At 55.7% G+C, this 21,049-nt stretch overlaps 1 protein-coding gene across 2 annotated transcripts in view; it reads right to left on the reverse strand.

Moving 5' to 3' along the window:
- The window catches only part of LOC144729573 (spectrin beta chain, non-erythrocytic 1-like), an 87,860-nt gene that overhangs the window by 36,265 nt on the left and 30,546 nt on the right, over window positions 1–21,049 (reverse strand). For both annotated transcript variants that reach the window (XM_078609919.1, XM_078609920.1), the window contains 10 exons: window positions 11,548–11,699; window positions 6,665–6,838; window positions 5,472–5,563; window positions 5,282–5,362; window positions 3,888–4,003; window positions 3,548–3,660; window positions 3,017–3,204; window positions 2,263–2,380; window positions 1,307–1,465; window positions 351–653 (listed from right to left, as the gene is read on the reverse strand). In XM_078609919.1, the coding sequence (XP_078466045.1) occupies window positions 351–653; window positions 1,307–1,465; window positions 2,263–2,380; window positions 3,017–3,204; window positions 3,548–3,660; window positions 3,888–4,003; window positions 5,282–5,362; window positions 5,472–5,563; window positions 6,665–6,838; window positions 11,548–11,699 (1,496 nt within the window). The remainder of the gene's footprint in view (window positions 1–350; window positions 654–1,306; window positions 1,466–2,262; window positions 2,381–3,016; window positions 3,205–3,547; window positions 3,661–3,887; window positions 4,004–5,281; window positions 5,363–5,471; window positions 5,564–6,664; window positions 6,839–11,547; window positions 11,700–21,049) is intronic.

The following is a 21,049-nucleotide window of genomic DNA, read 5'->3' on the forward strand; positions in this document are numbered from 1 at the left end:
CGCTCCCCTACCGCTCCACTCCCGCTCCACTCCCGCTCCACTCCCGCTCCCCTACCGCTCCACTCCCGCTCCACTACCGCTCCACTCCCGCTCCACTACCGCTCCACTACCGCTCCACTCCCGCTCCACTCCCGCTCCACTCCCGCTCCACTCCCGCTCCACTACCGCTCCACTCCCGCTCCACTACCGCTCCACTCCCGCTCCACTACCGCTCCACTACCGCTCCACTACCGCTCCACTCCCGCTCCCCTACCGCTCCACTCCCGCTCCACTCCCGCTCCACTCCCGCTCCACTCCCGCTCCACTCCCGCTCCACTACCGCTCCCCGTGCTTCACACACGCACACCGACCTTCATCTCGTCCATCCAGGCGCCGGTGTAGAGCATCTCGTGGAAGGCTCGCTGCAGCGCCAGCGTCATCTCCAGCCGCGTGCGCCGCGCCGCCAGCAGCTCCTGCAGACGGCGCCACAGCTGCAGCACGCCGTCGCGGCGCCGCGTCACGCGCGCCACCTCGTGGTAGCTCTCCGCCTCCAGCTCGCGCGCCACGCCCTCCACGGCGCGCACGCGCCCCTCGTACGCCGCCATGTCCGTCTCGATCGCCTCGTGCTTCTTCGTGGCCGCCTCCACCGCCGCCAGGTCCGCGCCGAAGTTGTCCTGCGCGGGGGAGGGGGGCGGGCAACGCGAGAGGTCACGCGACGGGCATCGCGTCGCGCTGGCGCGGTCAGACGGCGCGGGATTGACGGGCGGGTAGCGATCGCCGGTTCGGAAGAATGAGCCACGAGTTGCCCTCTCTCCGTCCCTCTCGTTGGTTCGCTCGAACTCCGGTCATCCTTGCGGTGGTTTTCGAACAAAGACGGTGGTCACCGCATCGCGCGCTTTCAGATGCGCTTCTGCGGCCGTCTGGAACGCTCTTCCTTCTGATATTAGGAAGCCACTGGAGCTGTCCACTTTTAAATCATCTAGATGTAAAACTCATTTATTTAGAACCGCTTTTTGTGTTTAGTTTTGTTGTCCTTCCCCCGCACGTCCAATTAGCATGGTTGGCTACGTACGGTGCGGAAGAAGGTCAACATACACATACAAAACGTGTGCCCATGCTAAATAACACAAACACCAAACAAGTTGACATGTAATGTACCAACCATCACATCACAAACGTCTTCGTGTATGGCAAGGTCGTAAGCTCCAAAAACCCTGCTCAATTCAAGACACGCGTTGACTCTCATCTTCGCGGTGCGCTGTCAGCTGCTGGCGTGCTGCTGGGCCTTGGGGCCTGTGCATGGGGGGTGGAGGGGGGCTGGCCTTGCCTGCATGACGAGCCGCTGGTTCTCCGCCAGCCAGGTCTCGCGCATCGCCGCCTTGCGGTCGAAGCGGCGCGCCAGCTGCTCCAGCTTCTCCTGGCGGATGAGCTCCTCACGCAGCGCCAGCTCGCGCCCGTGCTCCGCCTTCTCCAGCCGCTCCCACGCCTGCGAGCGGCGCACGCACACACGCACACACACACGCGCACACGCACACACACACCTCTCCCCTCTCATCCAACTCTACCACCCCGCACGCCCCCCTCTCCAGGGAACTCTCTGCTCCAGCAATGAAAGCTCCCCAGTCAAACCTTTGCTTTAGTTGGAGGTCGCTCAATAGTCCAGAACTCCGTTCCACTGTCCATCCATGCTGCTAATTCCCTACCCCTGTTCATATCCAAGTTTAAAACCTTTGTGTATCCCCCGCCTCTGGCCGACTGCTTTTTCTCGCTAAAACAAGGCCACGGTTTCTGTTTGGCGACTTGAGGTGCGGTCACACGTAGATCCGGCAAAAGCCACTTTGGTTTAATGATAACGACCACTTTCGCTAAATTCGGAGAAAATCAGCGAATCCATCTACAAATGCGGCCATTTCTTCCCTCCCAACAATCAGTGGAGAAGACGTTTCTCACAACATGCCGATTGGTCACGAGCTTCATCATTTAATCACAAGGAGCTGGGGAAACCGGGGCTCATCACAGCTGGATCCACGATGTGAAAGGAGAAGGCCCGGTGTTTCTGAAACATCGCCTGTTATACATCGTTCCTTTACAGGGCAGCGTCACAGACGAATGCCTTCAATATTGTTATCTGTGCTTGTGTGCGCCACTGCCAATGAGTCGGTTTCAAACGTTCCGAGTCAGCGCGCGTGCGAGCGAGGTCCGACTTCGCCGTCTCCTTGTGCGGCCGCGAGGGAGGCGCTCCCCTCTCCCCGTCAACACGCGTCCACGTCCGCACGCACGTACCCTGTTGATCTCCGCCACGAGCTTCCCCTCGCGCGGCGTGTACACCTTCTGGTTGTTGGCCCTCATCTTGCTCTGGATGGTGAAGAGCAGAACCTCCAGGTTTCCTTTCTCCGTGAACCTGGAGAGAGGGGCACGCGCCGTCACAAAACAACTCCCGAAACGTCCCAGCGGATCCGTCGCCGTCTCCGGCAAATGCGAATGGTGAAGGCGGGAAACCCCCTGCAAGTCACGCGGAGCACGACGCGGCCGATGATGATGATGCCGATGAATTCGCATCACCTCCCCTCCAGCGGTGTGTGTATACATACAATGGCTGCCATACGCGTATGTGTGTGTGTACGCCTGGCACAAGCGTCGTGGTGACGTCACCGCCACTTAGTGGCGAATGGCGGTTGTTGTTGTTGTTGTGTGCACGCTGGGGAAGCGGTAGTGTAGTGGTTAGCGCTACGCTGCGCTACGAACCCGACGACCCGAGATCGATTCCCGCTCACGGCCAACACCAGTGACGATTATCTGAACCAGTCCTGGGCCAATGAGTACCTGGCGCAGTGTGTCAACATCGCCACTGGAGAGACAAAGGCAGCCGGGCGTTGTGTTGGCCACCCACCTCCTCGTGTGCCGTGACGGCCTTCATAGGTGCTGCTCGCTAACAGCACTTGCCCCAACAGTCTGTTTTGCAGGCTTCTCTGGGGGGTCTTTATGTACGCTGGCTTGCGTGCGCATCTATTTGCGTGTGCGCGCGTGCGACTCTCACTTGGGCGGCTTCTCGACGGTGCGGTAGCTGCTGAAGGCGTGCAGCTGCTGCTGGACGCCCACCAGCGAGTTGGGGAAGTCGCGGCTGTTGAGCGCCGCGATGGTGCCGCCGATCCACTCGAGGAGCTCCGATGCCAGCGACTCGTAGCGCTCCACCATGCGCTCCGCCTCGATGGCGCTCTCCAGCACCTGCGCCCCGCGGCGAACAAGACGACGCTCGACCCCCGCGATCGTCTCCCGGGGCGTCCCCGCTATCGGGGACGTCGGTTGCTCCGAGAGGTGCGCGCGGTAACCGTGCTGCTCCGACTCAACGACAAACAATTCCCCTTTCCTGCTGGCACAGCCGGGCCGAGCCGGCGCGGGACCCTCACGATGCGCTGGCTTCAAGCGGGGCCAGGGGTTGAGGCTAACGATGATCACGGCATTCGGTGTTCCGGTCCTGCAGTGGAAAAACGACTCGGTGCCACCCGAGTCTGCGCCGGGCCGGCTCGGTCGTGCGGCGGAGCGGAGGGACGCGAGGAGGTGTCCTCACCTTCCCGATGCGCTTGCCCTCGACGGCCAGGGCCTTCATCTTGGAGAAGTAGTGGTAGAAGGAGACCACGTAGGTGATGATGGACTTCTCGTCCGGCTGGTCCACGCTCACGTCTGCCGCCGACAAAACGTTCACGCACAAACGTAAACACGGACAAATTTCTCCCATTACAGACAAACAATTAGATGATCCGACACAGGCCAGTGTCGATTAGCACGGTCGGCTACGTGCGGGACAGCGACCCGAGCTCCACCAGGTGACATCTCAATCCATATCACCGTGAGTCCGATCATCAGACCCGGACCTCCTGAACGCATCCTTCAGCCGCGCTCCTCCTCACCTTCGGGGTCGAGCAGCTTGGTGACCCCCAGGTGCTGCTCGGCCGCGTTGAACGCGTGCTGTAGGTTGTGCTGCGCGTTCGACTTCTTCAGCTTCTCGAAGTCCACCAGGTCCGGCCTGCGGGGCGAGGGCGGCAGCAGCGTCGTGGTCGTCGTGGTCGCAAGCTCGGCAGACTGTCACCGATGCCACTCATGAGCGCGGTCGTCAGCGTAGGGGCCGCCCGTCGACACGAACGATCATCACAGAGAGCTCCGGCCACGGCGCTCCGAACTACAACTCTTTATTTCATGCAGCGCCATTCACGCCTCGCAGCGCTTAACAGGAAATAAACCCAACCCTTAACGAATCCTCGACGAATGAAACGAAATAAAACCCTGAAGAGGTAAATCGCCTGAACAAGATGCGGTGCCGTGGCTTTTCCCAACACAGTGTTTAATGCCCTATCGAAAAAGAGAGTCAGAGGGTCATTAGAAATGAATGGCACATCTACCAATGGATCACGCCGCGTATGAAGGCACTGACATCTTGGACGATCGTCCAAGATGGGGATGGGAAGGTTTCACAATCCAACGTTGCAAACCGTGCCGCTGGACTGGTTTGCGTGACAATCTTTCATTGCACGGAGGGGATAAAAATAAAATGGGACCTTTCTTGCCAGTATCAAAATATGAAAAAGTAAGAACAGGTTTTACCCTTTCTGGCAATAAAACAGGCGTTAAGATGTTCAAACACAAAATATAAACCTTTTGCAAGGAATCATGTCTGCATGAACCACACGTACCTGTGGTGAACATGCAAACATATGCTCTGAATATGTACGCATCGTCATTGAAACCAGAGTACGGCAAAATGCGAACAGCACAAAGACAACACACTTTCAGGGGTAAAAATAGTCCGCTTGTCACCCTCCTCACATTGTCCCCCTTGTCACCTTTCTGCCATCTACCCGCCGATCAGCTTGGGGACATTTTGGTGCGAATGGTTCCTACTGAGGAGCGAGGACACGCCGCTGAATGGCGTCTCCGGTGACACCACGCCCCAAGCCAAGCCTCGGCCTCAATGGAGGCCATTCATCAACACGAGCACAGCCCAATCTCAATCCACCGCCGGATGAGGGCCACCCACACGCAACGTGCGGCTCGTGGGGGTTGTCTGACCGTGCGGGTTGGGGAGGGCGGGGCAGCACACAGACGCGGGAACACAGAAGCGGAGTACAACTATGGATTCGGGAGGGCAGCCCGCGAATGCAGGAAACATCCGAGGGAAGTGCGTTCACGTCCCTACAATGGCCAATTTGCTCTGAGCGCTAACAAACAAAACGGGGGGAAATGAGAGAAGCTCCCGTGGCGTATCGCAGGAGCCGCCGAGCGCCGCGTGCCACCGAGGGCGCCCTACCGGTGCTTGTGAATGACGGCGTTGAAAGCCAGACCGTCCCTCCAGCTGGTCGTGAAGTTGTGGACGTTCACGTTGGCGTAGCTGAAAGCAACATCGAACGTAAGCCAGCATCGACATGAACGCTCCCAATGGCACCGAGATCAAATACAAAAAAACGACCAAGCAACGAGGAGACGACGTCCTCACTCACCCCGCCGTCTTCATCTGGCACCACAGCAGCAGCGCGTCCTTGGCAGAGCGGGTCTCCTTGCTGTCCTCCGTCTGCACACTGATGTCCTGGATCTGTGCAGCGGAACGATGAGGCACTTAACAGGACACCAACTCGGCCGCATTAAAAACAAGGGAATACAATGCTTTCTAAAAGAGAGACATTGCAAGTCTGCGTCGCAGTGGACGTTGAAAAACCCCGTTACTTTATTCAAATTATGGTAGGCTATGAGTGCAGATATCAAGATTCAAATTTGAAAAATGTCCTGCAAATTACTCAATTGGAAAGCCACGGCAACATCACCCTCTAGTGCCTGATTACTGCCGTCGATGTCGGAGATGCATAGCCCCTTTGTGATCCTTTTGCGTGACTGTAATGGCAGGAATACCTCATGTACTTATGAGTTTTACTTGAATTTAACTGCTTTTTAAAAAAATATTCCCATAGCGAAGCAGCAAACATCTATCATTGACAAGGCACGCGAGCCTCCCAGAGTGCACTGCCCACTCAGAGACTCAAAAGCAATTTGCCAACTTCCCACAAATCTTGCACAGCTCCAACACTCATGTTACATGCCACCAACACCGACACCAACATTCACAGCAGCCTGCTCGAGCCCGCACGCCAGACGACGCGGAGGCAGTGAGCACGCCACGTTGTCACACCGGCCTGGCAGCGGTGCAGTGGATGTGCTTCGACACAACCACTCTGCCACGCAGCGAGGAGGTGCCGCGTGCCGGCTGGGAATACCTGGAGATGTTGTGTCAGGTAATCTGGTGAAAATTACGTCTTTATAAGAAGACTTGCAAAATAATTACTTTAGCAACACAACTGCTGATACCAATTCCCCACGGTGCGGAATGTGGGTTACATTTTCACCTTATAAATTTAGCTCAATATTTGTTATTTATTTATTTAATCCACGAAGTGCTGTGGATAAACCTTGCTCGCTCCTAATCTGAAGAGGCTCACAGGTCAGCCCGCCGCACAAGCGAGTTACTTTGGGACGGTCAGGGAGATGATGCCGTGAAAGTGAAGTCGCTTGCTGCGGCACCAAACATTCGGATCGGTCCGAAACAGAGGGATGCGTTCCTGACCATCCCACAAACGCAGGCATAGCGAGCGGTACAGCAGACGTGGCGCGATGACTGGTTGCTGGGTGGCGATGCCGATACCTGGAATCGCAGGATGATGGTCCAGATGAGGCCCAGAATGAGGCGGTGGTTGCCATCGACGATGTCGTGCGAGCCCATGTTCTCCAGGTGCACCTTCTGCTCCTTGAGGAACTGCAGCGCCTTGTCCACGTTCTCCAGACAGTGGATGCGCATCTTGCCACGTGTGGGCTTGGGCTGGGGACACAGCGAAGCGGTGGGAGAGGCCTCAGGGACGGTCACACGGCTCTCTCGTTGCGCGTTCGGGTTGCACCGTACGGACCGCGCGCTGTTCGGCGCGACGTCCAACGTTTTGCTCCACGTGCCGGGAACTTCCTCGCGCGGTACAGCCGCGTGCACATTTATTACTGTGGTAAGACGCGGCGAAAGCTGAGGAGCTGCCTTGTGTCATGCACCTGGTTATGCTCCTCTCACCTGTCAACCCATACGGTTTAGCTGTATTCTTGTACAGGGAAGTTGAGTTGTCAGGTCCATACGGCGTACAGCCGTTTCAATATGCGCACATTTTTTTTGTCTATTTGTTTGTGCTTCTCGCTCGTGATGGCGCTTTGTCGGATGAACGTTGAGATTTACAAGGGGCACGGGGTGACCAATAAGGTCTGAGTTGGTCTGTGCTGAGGTAGAGCACCGATAAGGGATTGACAGGTTTGTGTTCCTCGTTACGCTCCTTGGTTACGCTCCTTGGTTACGCTACTTGGTTACGCTCCTTGGTTACGCTCCTTGGTTACGCTCCTTGGTTACGTTCCATGGTTACTCTCCATGGTTACTCTCCATGGTTACGCTCGTCTACCCGGCCTCCAGGTGCTGGCCACCCACGCGCGCGAGCGATGGGAGTTGCTCACGGGAAAAGTGACTTCTTGACTTGAGCGCTCCCGGACCGAACCGCAGGTGAACGCGGCGACGCTGTTCATCTCGCGCGACCCGCGGCAGCGCAGCAGTAATGTACAACGATAAGTGGACATGCCGGGCGACCACTTGTGGCGAGTTAATGGGCACCTCGGCGTGGCTGAAGTCTGAGAGTGGCCGGCCGGGCGGGCGGCGTGAGATTAGTTAGCCTGGGCGTGAGACCCCATTCACTGGGCTCTTGAATCAAATGAGGTCCCCATTTGATTCAAGAATCGATTCGCTCTTGTTTTTGTGGTCCGCCTTTCGTCTACCGTCTGCCTCGTATGTTCTGTCTTGTCTGCTCCATTAGTTTGTAGGTGAAATGTGCATTGAATTGTAAAAAAATAATGGCACTTAATTCAATACTTTCTAAAACATGTCACGTGAGACGAGGACTCGGTTTGTGTACCGCGAGCGTAAGCGTCGTTGCCTCCTCTCGCACTTCCCACACGACGATTTGGCCAAATTACCCCTCCGGAGAGAGAGGGAGACGCCGGGGGCGTGCTCGCACCCCGCGTGGTCACGCCAGGCGGCTCTTCTCGCTCCGAGCTGCAAGCTCAGGCAAGGCTCGCGTGGGCTGCTCAGGCAAGGCTCGCGTGGGCTGCTCAGGCAAGGCTCGCGTGGGCTGCTCAGGCAAGGCTCGCGTGGGCTGCTCAGGCAAGGCTCGCGTGGGCTGTTCAGGCAAGGCTCGCGTGGGCTGCTCAGGCTGCAGCGATGCCGGCGCCGTGGCCGGCGGCGCTGGGGTTTGATACGCGACAGCCGACAAAAGGCAGAGACACCCTGCTTGCCCCACGCGTGGATCCGTCCGCAGATTGCAGAAACCTGCTCGCCCCTCTTTGTTTTTCTATGTATCGCTCTCACCTCTCTCGTCAACGTGTCGCCTTACCGGGGCGGCGCTTTTCATTGCAACTATGCAACAATTCAGCCCGAGGGCTGCGCGTGACACAACTCTGTAACGCACTGTACGTGTCGTGCGCGGGGACCAGTGCCGTTCCAGGCCTCGTGAGCGAGCGGATGAATGCCCCCCACCCCCATCACCCATGACCCCCCCATCCCCCATGCCCTTGCCCCCCCCATCCCCCATGCCCTTGCCCCCCCCCATCACCCATGCCCTTGCCCCCCCCCCATCCCCCATGCCCTTGCCCCCCCCCATCCCCCATGCCCTTGCCCCCCCCCATCACCCATGCCTTTGCCCCCCCCCATCACCCATGCCCTTGCCCCCCACCATCCCCCATGCCCTTGCCCCCCCCATCACCCATGCCCCCCCCCCCCATCACCCATGCCCTTGCCCCCCCCCCATCACCCATGCCCTTGCCCCCCCCCATCACCCATGCCCTTGCCCCCCCCATCACCCATGCCCTTGCCCCCACCCCACTCCTCCTTCGCACGAACCCGCACGTCCACAAACACACCGTCCATTGTGCACGACGCGTCGGTGTGCGAGCGTCTCGCGTGCTGTGCCGCGCTGCTCTGCCGTGCACACGATGCACCACCACCGCCACCGCCACCACCGTCGTCATGCTCGCTGTGAGCGCAGGCGAGTGGCGCGTTGCAGCACGGACACGGCGGTGCCTCGCGCACCGCCGACACCTTCTGCTCGTCGCAAGCAACGTCGACGGATCGTCTCCGGTGATAGAGACGCCTCGACTGGAACGCTCGAGCGAGGCATCTTTGCACAGGGCGATAAACAATCCGCACCTTGCCAACATTCTCTGCGCTCGCAGGAACGTAGAATAGGTGCACAAGGGGTGGCGGCGGTCATCAACGCCGTGACAATTTCTCGAGATATCTCCAATGTGTTTCTCACTTGGTGTCAGTTATCTGGTAATGGATGGTTTCCAGGCAGAACAGATAAAGCAGGAATGATGATGATGGTGATAATTTATATAATCATGGTCATCAGATAAAGGTCGTGCTGTAGGACGCCATGTGGCACCACGTGCCGTGAGCTTTGGCAAAGGTGCAGCTCTGCAACTGCTCGCTCACACCACGGCTGGTGGAAGGGGCCTCCTCTATAAGGCCCCTCGCAGTAATACTTGGCCTGCTCTCTGATGATGGCCAGATGCCTTGGAAGAGGTGGGAGTAGCCACACTTCACCCGACCGCACGCGACATCCCCGTGGTGAGCCCATAGCACCGCTGGGTGGACAGGCGGAGTGGGTTCATTTCAGAAAAACCCGCGCAGTTGGTTTCAACTACCACGCAGGGAGATGGAATCTGACCTCTGACCTCTGGATTGCAAGTCCCGTGTGCTGACCATCACCCCACGGCAGCGTCCTCCGTGCAGTGTGTTGACATGACTCATTGTTGAATATATGTGTCTGTGTGTGTTGAATGTGTGTGTGTATGTTGAACGTACGTAGCCAACCGTGGTAATCGGAGGCGGGACGACTGGTGGGTGCCATCAGCTTGAACACGACGGCTGTCTGCGAGTGCACTGTGCCTGCTCTGACTTGTGGACAGCTGAAATTGCTTTTCCAGATAGTGTGAGAATCCACGGATCCCCCGGGACACATGATGCCTCTTCCAGCAAACAGGTATAACAGGTAAACTGTACTTCCACGACTGCACAGGTGGGACACGTCCGTTCGGGTGTATCAGTGCGTAGACATGGACGCACGTGCGTGTGAGCAGGACGGCCAGGATTAGCCACGATAATTGGCGGAATCCCTTGTGTGGATAATACATATCTGTGGCTCACCTTGAGATGAAATCAAACAAAGAGCACTGCCGTGAAGGGTGGATGGGTGGGGTGAGGTGGGTGGGGTGAGGTGGGTGGGGTGAGGTGGGAGGGAGGGAAAGCACGAGTATCGTTGGCCAGAGACAGAGAATGCCCCACACCCACAATTTAAAGTGACATACCACCATTACATGTCCAGTCGCCTACAGCAAGACATATTGACATTCCACTTGACAGACTACAGTGACCCCTTTATGAGCGCCTGCCCGAGTCTCAAGACTCGTTTTCAAGAGGGTCCATTCGAAGTGCGCGGCGTTTGGGCCACGCCACGCAGATGCAAGGTCTCTCGCTGTGAGCGGAGCGTCCCTGTGTGGAACCCACGTCCCTGTGGGAGCTGGCACGCCCAGAGTTTGGAGGTCAGGGATTATTGCTGTTGGAGTAAAATGCCTCTCCTGTGCATGGGAAGCAACAAAGGAGACGGGGAGACGTCCTGGAATCATCGCAACGATGCACAGGCCAAGTTCACATTCAGGACGCAGCCTCTGCTATACTCCGCCGCCAAAACAAGTGGACATACTTGTTCTTTGCCATTGTATGATCGTAACAGGATAACCATACACGGTTCAATTAGCTGATCAGAATGTAAACTGATCTTAATTACATTAAAATCGCAAGTACGGTCGAGTTAATCGCACGATTTGAACTCTCTTTTTTATGACGAAAATCAGCGAGGAACGATGAAAAAACAAACGGTTGTTTCCATACAGCATCTGGAGATGCGGCTGTCACATTTACACACCGCTATGTAAACCCAAATTGCGTTGGACCGTGTTGAACCGAGCCATGTATCTTCACCCCCCCCGCCCCAGTAGCGGCGTTATTAATGAAACACAAACACCCTCCCGTAGGGGGCCAGGTGAGCGCTGCCACGAGTCCACGGTAACCGTGGCAACGCGAGGCCCCCCACGGTGGCTGGGATGTCATCACGGCGGGAAGCGGCGGCGCTGCGATGCCGTCGACAGGACAGGGACGGTGAAGTCTGCTTCGTCGGGGGATGGGACGCCGAGAGTCGCTGAGCTTCGGTGATGTTAAACAAATTAAATCGGCGAATGCCACTCAGATGCAGTTTGTGCTGCGTTACACGGCAGAGCGTTGGGATTAGTGTGCAAGAGGAGGGTGCGTAACAAGTCTAACGATCTTCAAGTAGAGGAAACCGTGCGGGGTAACCAGCGTCCGGTTGGACAGCGCCGCTGCGATCTCGGCATGAGCGAGCGCACCAGCGGAGGCGGTGGCTGTGTAAAGAGGCGAGCGCGAGGACGTACCAGCGTCTCCCCGGAGAGCACCTCCAGCAGCTTGATGAGCATGCGTCCATCGCGGAGGTCCGTGTAGAGGTCGCTGATGCGGCAGGACACGCGCGCCAGGTGCGAGTTCACCCACTTGGTGAACGTCTTCTTCTGCACGGCCTCACGCTCGTCTGCACACACGCAGGGGGGCACAGGGGGACACAGGGGGCCACAGGGGGGCGTCACCGCGGGGTGCCAACGCGCCGTGGGCTCCGACTCGTCGCGCTCGTCGCCCGTCGTCATCGCCGGCCGTGGTCTATCCACTGCTGGGTAAAGGCAGCGCCGGGCCGTCGGCATCGCACACGACCGTCATCGTTCATCTCGCACCTGCCCGAGACCCGACCTCATCGCTCAACCTTTGCGGCGGTCTTCCTGTCGAGTGCATTCCCTCCTTTGGCTGTCACTCCATAACTAGTCTCGTCCATCGGAGAAAACCTCTCTCCAACCAGCAGCTGCAGATCAGTGGAGGTCTCACCCTGTTCTCAGAGATAACCACCCGCTCGTCTGGAAAATGATTTCGCGCAATACGATGATTTCACTGCACATCGCTTGACGCCTCAAGTAGAAAGAACTCGTGGACGAGTATCGGTTGGTGTTACCCACAATTCCCTAGGACACAAACCACGATCCATTTCCACAACGTGTCTAGGAGTTGTGCAATGCTGGGGTTTGCGATGCGCTTTGACATCAGTGAGGTTGACGCTAATGACACCTTCAACGCCACGATCATCACGGATGAAAGCATGAACGTGCCACTACGCTGGATTTACCTGTCAGAGGTTAATGAGCAGGTTTCCTCATTATTCGGGTTGCCTCAGCCTTTTCACGTGCAATGTGAGCCAATCGCAGAGGCCAATTTGAATCATGTACAGTGTAAATGCTATGCTCACAGATGACGGTGACGATGATGATGTAATAAACCCCCATTACCTGTCGCTTTATTATCTGCAGCCATGAAGCTTCCCTTTATCCTCGACAATATTATTCTTCTTATGGGCACCGAGCTCCGATAATGATGCTGACGATGAATTGATGATGATGATGATGATCAAGGGAAGGACAACCTGCCGATGATGGCAATAGTCAACACCCAACTCTTAGCCGCTTCGGTCACAATGCTCAACTCTAAACTGCACATCTCGATTCCAGCGCCATCATTGCCATGCAACACTGCCAGGCCCTGTGCTCAGCAGCACAGCGATTTGCTTGGCTGCTCTGGACACTGTCATCACATTCACACAGCACCCACGAAAGTGAATAATGTACAACCCTTGACCAATCCACTGCTGGATGAAGGCTTGCCCGTGCCTAGTCGGTTAGTCGGGTTGTTACAGCGCAGTCTACACACCGTCTTTATGGACGTTGAACTTCTTTCGCACGGAACGTCGCCAGCCGTGCTACTGAAGGTCCTGTCCAGGGTGGCCTCCACACCACCATCTCACCACCGAACGCAGCTTGCCGAGTTCAGAGTGCAGCGCGCAAACCACGACGCCACCACTGCCCATGAACAGCCGTGAACAACCGTGAACAACCGTGAATAACCGTGAACAACCATGAACAACCGTGAACAACCGTGAACAACCGTGAATAACCGTGAACAACCATGAACAACCGTGAACAACCGTGAACAACCGTGAACAACCGTGAACAACGGTGCCGTGGCGCGCTCTGAGCTTTGCACAACGCCTGTCCCGCACGTGGTAGAAGCGAAGCGGCAGGGGGCTGTGCCTGCAGTCACGAAGACGAGCCTGGGATCTGTGCCGTGCCGTCGGGACGGTCCCCTCCGGCACGCGGCGTCTCGCCAATGCGGCTTGCAGCAGCAGCAGCTGCAGGGTGAGTCACACGGCAGGGGGCTCCTGCTGTGGCAGGGGAGACTGCTTGCGGCGGGGGAGATGCCATCGGTTCATCGTCCCCACGACTCTCGTGGCGCGGGGGGGCGGGGGGGGGGGGAAGGCGAGGCGGCCTGTGTCGGTGCTACGAGGCTGTGCTGTGAATATCTCCCAAATAAGCTCCCAGCATGTGGAGTGAAACGTCGGACAACGCACGGTACGGACCGCAGCTCGCGTCAGCGCGAGGTGAGGTCAGCTTCAAATTCCGCACTTGGTCTGTGATGTCGCACAAATTGGCATGGACGGGTGCTAATGATGTCAGGTAGAATAAATATTGATAACCACGACAAACACAGCCTTCCTATTATACAGTCAAGTTGGCGCGGTGGCGAAGTTGCTAGCGCGTGGTGCTACGAAACCAGCGACCCGACTCGGATTCCCGGCCACGGCCAACGTTCAATGCCCAGCAACAAGTGAACCGGGCCTGTGGCCTCTCTGCTTCATCAGCCTGCACTGACCATCGCAGTGAAATATAAATATGGTCAAACACGGGGCGTAGGGGGGCCTCCATCCAGCGGTGGATTAATAAAGTTCCCGTCAAGGAGCATCGCAGTCACTCGAGACGCTACTCGTGGGACGGCCGCATTTCCTCTTCCAGTCGGTGGTTCTCGACTCCGACGTGCCCACACGTGCAGTTCTTCTGAGCCGGTGGTCTGGGTAAGGCTGAGAGGTTGCGCACACGCCGCTGTGTGTTGTTTCAACGGCCGTGACTGCAGACACAGCCAGGTTAGTGACCCCCCCGTGACCCTACACTGCACGTGTAGACTCTGCGACTAAGCTGGGGCATTGCCTCAGCCGCCGTCCTGTGTGCCGGAGCGGCCCTGGCAAACTCTCTCTCGATTCATGTTGCCGCCAGATCCTGTTGCAATGAAGGGGGGGGGGGGCTCAATTTTGTCATTTATATAAAGTATCCACTGTTACCATGACGACTCTACAGGCCTTACTCTTCTCTATAACTTGGATCCTGTTTCTCAGGTAAAACATTAATTCCAAGAAAGTGTTCGTTTTGGAAGATTTATTTTACTGTGACACTCATCACCAGCCAAGCCCTGAGGCAACAGACTCCATACTGCATTGATGCCCAATCTGCTGCTGGGTGAAGGCCTCTCTCCCATAGCTGCCGGCTCCGCGTGATCATACGATGCAATAATTCACACTGAGCCTCTGCCTACAGACTGATGCTATCGCTCCATCTTCCCCGCTCCATTCATTGGCTGCCACTCCCACCATAACTCTTAGCCAGCAGCCACCATCCCTTCGAGTGACGTGTCCTGTCCAAGCGCAATAACTTTTAATAAGTGTAACATATTGAGCTATTTACGTAAATATGTTAAACAGTCATGTTTAAATCACACAATGCGGTTTTAAAACTACTTTTAACTGCACAGAACATTCCCTATTTTATTAAATAATCGTACATCAGCTGATGCCAATACGTCAATTTGACTGTTCCCAACAACAGCTGTTCAGTTTGAAGTGGCAAGGCTACGGCACGATGAGGTGATGATGACACATCACGACGGACACAACACCAGCACCACCATGACATCATCGTCGTCGTCACCGTCCACGACGCCACGCGGCGCAGGCAGCTGGCAGCAGCAGCAGTGTGTTTTGATGAGGTCCACGGAGATTCCACACGGCGAGCAATCGACATGGCGAGCACTTGGCACGAGCACTACAGAGATACAGTGGAGGACGCCTCTGATCCGCAGTTATATGTGGGGGGGGGGGGGGGGGGTCTGTGTTGGTGGGTCCTTGTATCTGCTAATAATAAAACTCGTCTTATTCGCGTGGACACCTGCGGATGACAGCAGCGGCTTGTCGCTCATTCCGGCCGACTCGTGTCATCCGTGGAATGGCCGTGGAGAGCACGAGTCCAGAAGAAGCGTCGACGCCCGCAGCCCACTCTGGATGCTGCCTCAGTGCTGCCGGGAGTTTATATTTTGAACTTTTTCCGTAACTCTCCGTTGTGCCCTGCTGCTGCGAGTTGTACGCTGCCGTCCGTGTGCCTCGGTCCCGTCTGGACCGAGGCTGATTCGGAGAATCGAATGTCCCCCGCCGCCAATCTTCAAACGTCGCCGTGAATAACCTTCGGTGAGGGAAGTCCGTGACCTCGTTGGGACTCCCGCCTCGATGGCGGTGGCGCTCGCGAGCCAAGTTCGACTTCTGCAGTCGCAGAGGTCGTGGTCCCTCCCGACGCGACGGGATCCGTGCGCAGCGCCCCGACTGGCAAGCGGCACGCGAGCCGCAGGAGCGGCCGCGGTCCTCACGACGACGCGACTGGTGGATGCGGAGCCGGCAGGCGAACACCGCCGGGGACAGCTGTCTGGGCTTGCAGGGCGCACGGCTGGGCGCGGCGCGGCAGGCAAACATCAAAGCGGCATAGCAGCAGCAGCAGCAGCGGCAGTGTGACGGTGACGATGACTTCTGCTGCTGCGTGAAAGTGTGTGCTTCATTCATGGGTGGAGTTTGTAGGGGGCACGGGGGGGGGCAACGCCCCCCAAACTGTACACCTTTATCAATACACCATTATCAATATATTTTCAGTAGTTTAACATTAAGATAAAATTTAAATTATATGCAGCCGCGATTCCTAAAGTGAGGGACAAAGCGAACCCCGCTCCCCCCCCCAAATATAGAAGTCCAACTCCGCCTGTGGCTTCATTGGTAAGCAGAAGAGAGACCACTCACACCAAAACGTCTCTTTTTCTACAAGGGAAACATGGCAGTGATTACTTCATGTAGACCCAAGCAATCCCATGAAGGATATTTCGGGTTTTATTTTATTGACATTAAAACTCAAAACGCGCATCTATTTCAATAACGAGCTGGGTTCGATTCCTGACCACGGCTGACATCAGCTGGCCAGTGAGATCTGACCGTGAGAAAAGGTCACGGCTTGAGGGCCTTCACCCGGCAGTGGATAAATCACGGCCGCTGCCGCTGCCACTGCTGCTGATGTTGTTGTTGTGAATTATTCAGTTGGGAATCTAGGGCCCAACTGTTGGCTTATCTCCCCACCTCCGTCCTGGGGCCCCATGTCGTCCCCGCGCTCCAACTTCACCCACTCCCTCCTGCTTGGGACCCTACCCCCCGATGGTAATACAGCTGCATCATGTACACCAGCTCACGTGTGTGCACACACAGCTCTTTAGTCAATCCACCGCTGGATAAGGGTCTACCCATGGTGTAATTGGGGTTACTAATACAACATATTGTACAGCGCTCTGTCTATCACCGCTGGGCAACGGCCTTCTCATGCCGTGTCAGTTTTAGAGGCTGTTGGACCATACTTCACCACCCTGGCCATGGGGGGGGGGGGGGGGGGCGCTCAGGCCGGTTCAGATGCTATTCTCCACCGACGTTGGCCATGGCCGGGAATGTATTTCCGCTCGCGAATTTCCCCGATTGCGTTGACCACCGCACCACCGCCGCTCCCGAACGCGTCCACGCCGGGTGTGTGTCAGGGTGCAAGTGCCGCCGCAGAGGGAACAGCACCAGGATGGAGCGGCGGGTGGCGTGGACAGATGATCACCACTCCCTTGTCGAGGCCGACTCTCCAATACCCCGCACACTTTGGCAACAGATCGACTGGCTGCCAATTGAAAATCGGTGGCAGCTGACGTGCGGCAGCCAGAGTAATGGAATATCGGATCTCGAGGTTCTCCGAGTTGTGTCAACACCGCAGCAATGCGAGCGCCACGTGAAAGGGAACGCAGCGCGTGTATCTGCTCATTAACAAAAGTTTGTTGCCAAAGTAAAAGCGACACAAGCCACACCTGGAAGAAATGAACGCATCAGCCGCGGTGAAGTGTGGATACCCCATCGCGGAGAAAAGGTGTGCGGCAAACTGTAGCCACTGCCTGGGATACTGTACGAGGCAATCTCGGCGCCCGAGTATAGAATGACTTACGACAAAGCAAAACACGGGGAAGATCGGTTTACGAGTTTTTTTTCTGATGCGTATAACAACTTACGCATGCAAATTATCCACAATAATCACGGATAAGAGGATGGATTTGGCGCGACACGCTCGCGACACCGATGTCGCCAGCGGCATCATACTCCGTGTCGTCAACCAAACACCATCGTCTTCTGTCATCGTCCTCGTGCTGCAGCTGTTGTGCAATCGGTACCCATCATCTCGAGGCCCGAGTACAGACAAACGATCTTGAGATCTGTCTCAAGTCCGCAGGCAACGATTGCAGCACAAAACTAAATGTTGTAAGATAAAGATGATCGTAAGTCGAAGTAAGCGGGGGAGCCGTCGTGAGATCGTCATGCCCACTCACGCGAGACTCCCACCAAACACACTGCGCGCTAAACCAGTACGTTACGAACGTCGTGTGTCATGTATTAATAGCCTGAACATATAACACGATGGCCTGACCATATCTCATGTGTTTACATTTCTGACTAAGAACCCAGCGACACGGCCGCAGAAGAGCTCGCCACAGCGTGTGCACAGCATCCGGCTTGTGCAGCGGGCAGGGCCCCAGGGGTCAACTCGCAGAGAGGGCCGCCCCTCACCCACTCGTGGGGCCGACCTCACGAGTTTGGTGTAAAGTCAACCGTGGTCAGGCTACGGACGGACTTGCCTCCGCCACATTAATGTGGAATTTCTCCCACCGGCTTGGGAGGGAGAGGGACCGGTGATTTCCTAGCGCGCCGCGGGCAGTCGTCCGCATTAGGAGACTTCACAGCCAGCCAACACAGGACGGGAAGTATCCGCAATTTTATTAAAAATTAAATGTGGCTTCATTTATGGAATGAGTCGGTAATTTCACAAACACTAACCTCAACGCACCATCCCTGCGTGGATGACATAATCAGTGCGTCTGAGTACCGTTGACACCGCGATATATTGTGAACATTTCTCCCTCTGCAAGAAAGGTGGACAACAGCTTTCTGTCTGAGTGACAGTCCTGATGGGTTCGCACTCTGCCCAAGTCAATATCCACTTCATGCTGATACCCATGATCACCGCCACGCCATTGAAGTGTCTGAAATGTAAGTTTACATCGTAGAACTGCCTGTGCCCCTTTAGCTTATCGCACTTTAAACAACTGAAGTTGCTCATAGAATCGAGAGCATACTGTCGCTGCAGCTTCTGTTCACTTGTACGTATGTTGAACTTCTTTCGCACCGTACATAGCCAACCGTGCTAATCGGAGGTACGGGACGAACATCATTTAATGAGCAAACCGGAGTGGTAACAATCATCGCAAGGTGGATATTTTAACTTGTGCAAAACAAAGAGAGGTCCTCTCTCGAGAATGCAATTCTGAATTTGAAAAAAACGTGAAGCCAGGAATGTGGGCGGAGAGTGTTTCCAAACTCCTCCCCGTTCACCGACTTGGCCTTGGCGGGCGCCTTCACTCTTGCCAAAGATGAAGCGCGATCTTGAGTGCTCGTCGGCTCGGTAAAGCGCGTAATCGGCGGAAGCCGTTACGCGTCGCCACGACCGCTATCGCGGGGAGCACGCTCGTTGTCGACAATTACACAAGAGAGGCGCTTGCACAAGGCCGATGTGTCAACGCTCCGCCGTCGACCTTTTGTCGCTAATACGCGAAGGACACGTACGCTGCTAAATAGCAACTAAATAGCGAGAAGGAACTGCACCAGATATCTTCTTATTCAAGTAAATGCGGGCAGAGGGCGTCACATTTGCAAAGGTCTCGAATTAACCCTGGGGTTTATTTTCAGTTGAAGCAATGGGGAATGTTTATTAACCCTCACCCCCCTGCACCTGTCAAGAAGAACTCCAATCTGCTCTCGTCTGACTCACCACGACCAGGTGGTATAAATGTGGCAATCAGAGAGGGCCAGAAGACATAAATGATCGACAAGTCCCAAAAGAAACTGTGCATGGGTACTGTGAGAGTAGGGTTAGGTTAGGGTTGGGTTAGGGATAGGTTAGGGTTAGTTTAGGGTTAGGTTAGGGTTGGGTTAGGGATAGGTTAGGGTTAGGTTAGGGTTGGGTTAGGTTAGGGTTAGGTTAGGGTTAGGTTAGGGTTGGGTTAAGGATAGGTTAAGGTTAGGTTAGGGTTAGGTTCGTATTGGGTTAGGGTTGGGTTAGGGTTGGGTTAGGGTTGGGTTAGGGTTGGGTTAGGGTTGGGTTAGGGTTGGGTTAGGGTTGGGTTAGGGTTGGGTTAGGGTTGGGTTCGTATTGGGTTAGGGTTGGGTTAGGGTTAGGTTAGGGTTAGGTTAGGGTTAGGTTAGGGTTGGGTTAAGGTTGGGTTAGGGTTGGGTTTGTATTGGGTTAGGGTTGGGTTAGGGTTAGGTTAGGGTTGGGTTAGGGTTGGGTTCGTATTGGGTTAGGGTTGGGTTAGGGTTGGGTTTGTATTGGGTTAGGGTTGGGTTGGGTTAGGTTAGGGTTGGGTTAGGGTTGGGTTAGGGTTAGGGTTAGGGTTAGGGGTTAGGGGTTAGGGTTAGGGTTAGGGTTAGGGTTGGGTTGGGTTTGTATTGGGTTAGGGTTGGGTTAGGGTTGGGTTAGGGTTGGGTTAGGGTTGGGTTCGTATTGGGGGTTATCTGTAACGTACACGATATGGGGAGTGTGTGGGCCGATCGGTGCAATGGCGAACCCTCCCGTCCACACCATCGGTATCCCAGCAAGTGCTGGAATAATAATTCATGCATTCGATATGAATGCAGAATTGTACAAAGCCAATAACTATTGACCCTACCCGTTAAAAACTGCTGCTTTAGACAATGTTAGGGCAACTGATGTTATCTGCGACCGCATTCTGCTGACCGTCACACGAGTGAGCCAAGCTCCGCTTCTGTTGAAACCGGTCCGGTTTTCTTCCTCAAACAAATGCCGCAGGATATATTGGTCCAGAAAGTTCATAGACCATTAGACTACAAATGTGTTGTATGTATACGTGGAGGCACAGAGCAGAGCCCTGCCGATATATGTTTCTCCTTTAGTGAGAGATTAAGAATTTTCTTTAATGAGACCGCGAGTTTAAATCCCAGTCGGGGGCCTGCATCAACCCGTTGCCCCTCTAGGATGAATAAAGCAAGTACCGCTTTGTGGCAAGTCGAAAGTGGTTGTTCCCTGGGGAGGCTGGCCTCCAAGATAAGTCCTCCGAGTATTGAATTTCCGCCACGGACTCAGAGCTGCCGACAGCGCTGAGAACAGCGTCACTCGGGCTGTAGAAAGCGAGACACTTCACGCCCCATTCGGAGGCATTCACAAAAGTAACGGAATCATTGCACCGCGGTGTCCAAGTTGAAGACAACGTGGTGGACAACGTGCATCAGAAACGTGGAAACTCCGCGAACAAGCGTGGAGCAGGTACGTGCTCGGGACCACAGAAAGAGGAACGCACGGGTCGCAGAACGTTTGCCAGTGAGAGACATCGTATCGATCGTTAGGGATGGTGAGAGGGCTTGAGCAGGACACGTCACTGCAAGGGGAGATGGTCGGTGGTCGAGACTAACTACGGAGTGGCAGCTAAAGTAGCGAACACGCAGAGAGGGCGCCCATCACAGACACGGAGCCATTAGATCGGTTCACCCGTAGATGGCGACAGCTTGGAGGAGCCTTCATCCAGCAGTAGAGATATCATGCCTGATGATGATGA

This window comes from Lampetra planeri, chromosome 33, assembly GCF_965212315.1.
Source record: "Lampetra planeri chromosome 33, kcLamPlan1.2.h2, whole genome shotgun sequence".
NCBI classification, from domain to species: domain Eukaryota; kingdom Metazoa; phylum Chordata; class Hyperoartia; order Petromyzontiformes; family Petromyzontidae; genus Lampetra; species Lampetra planeri.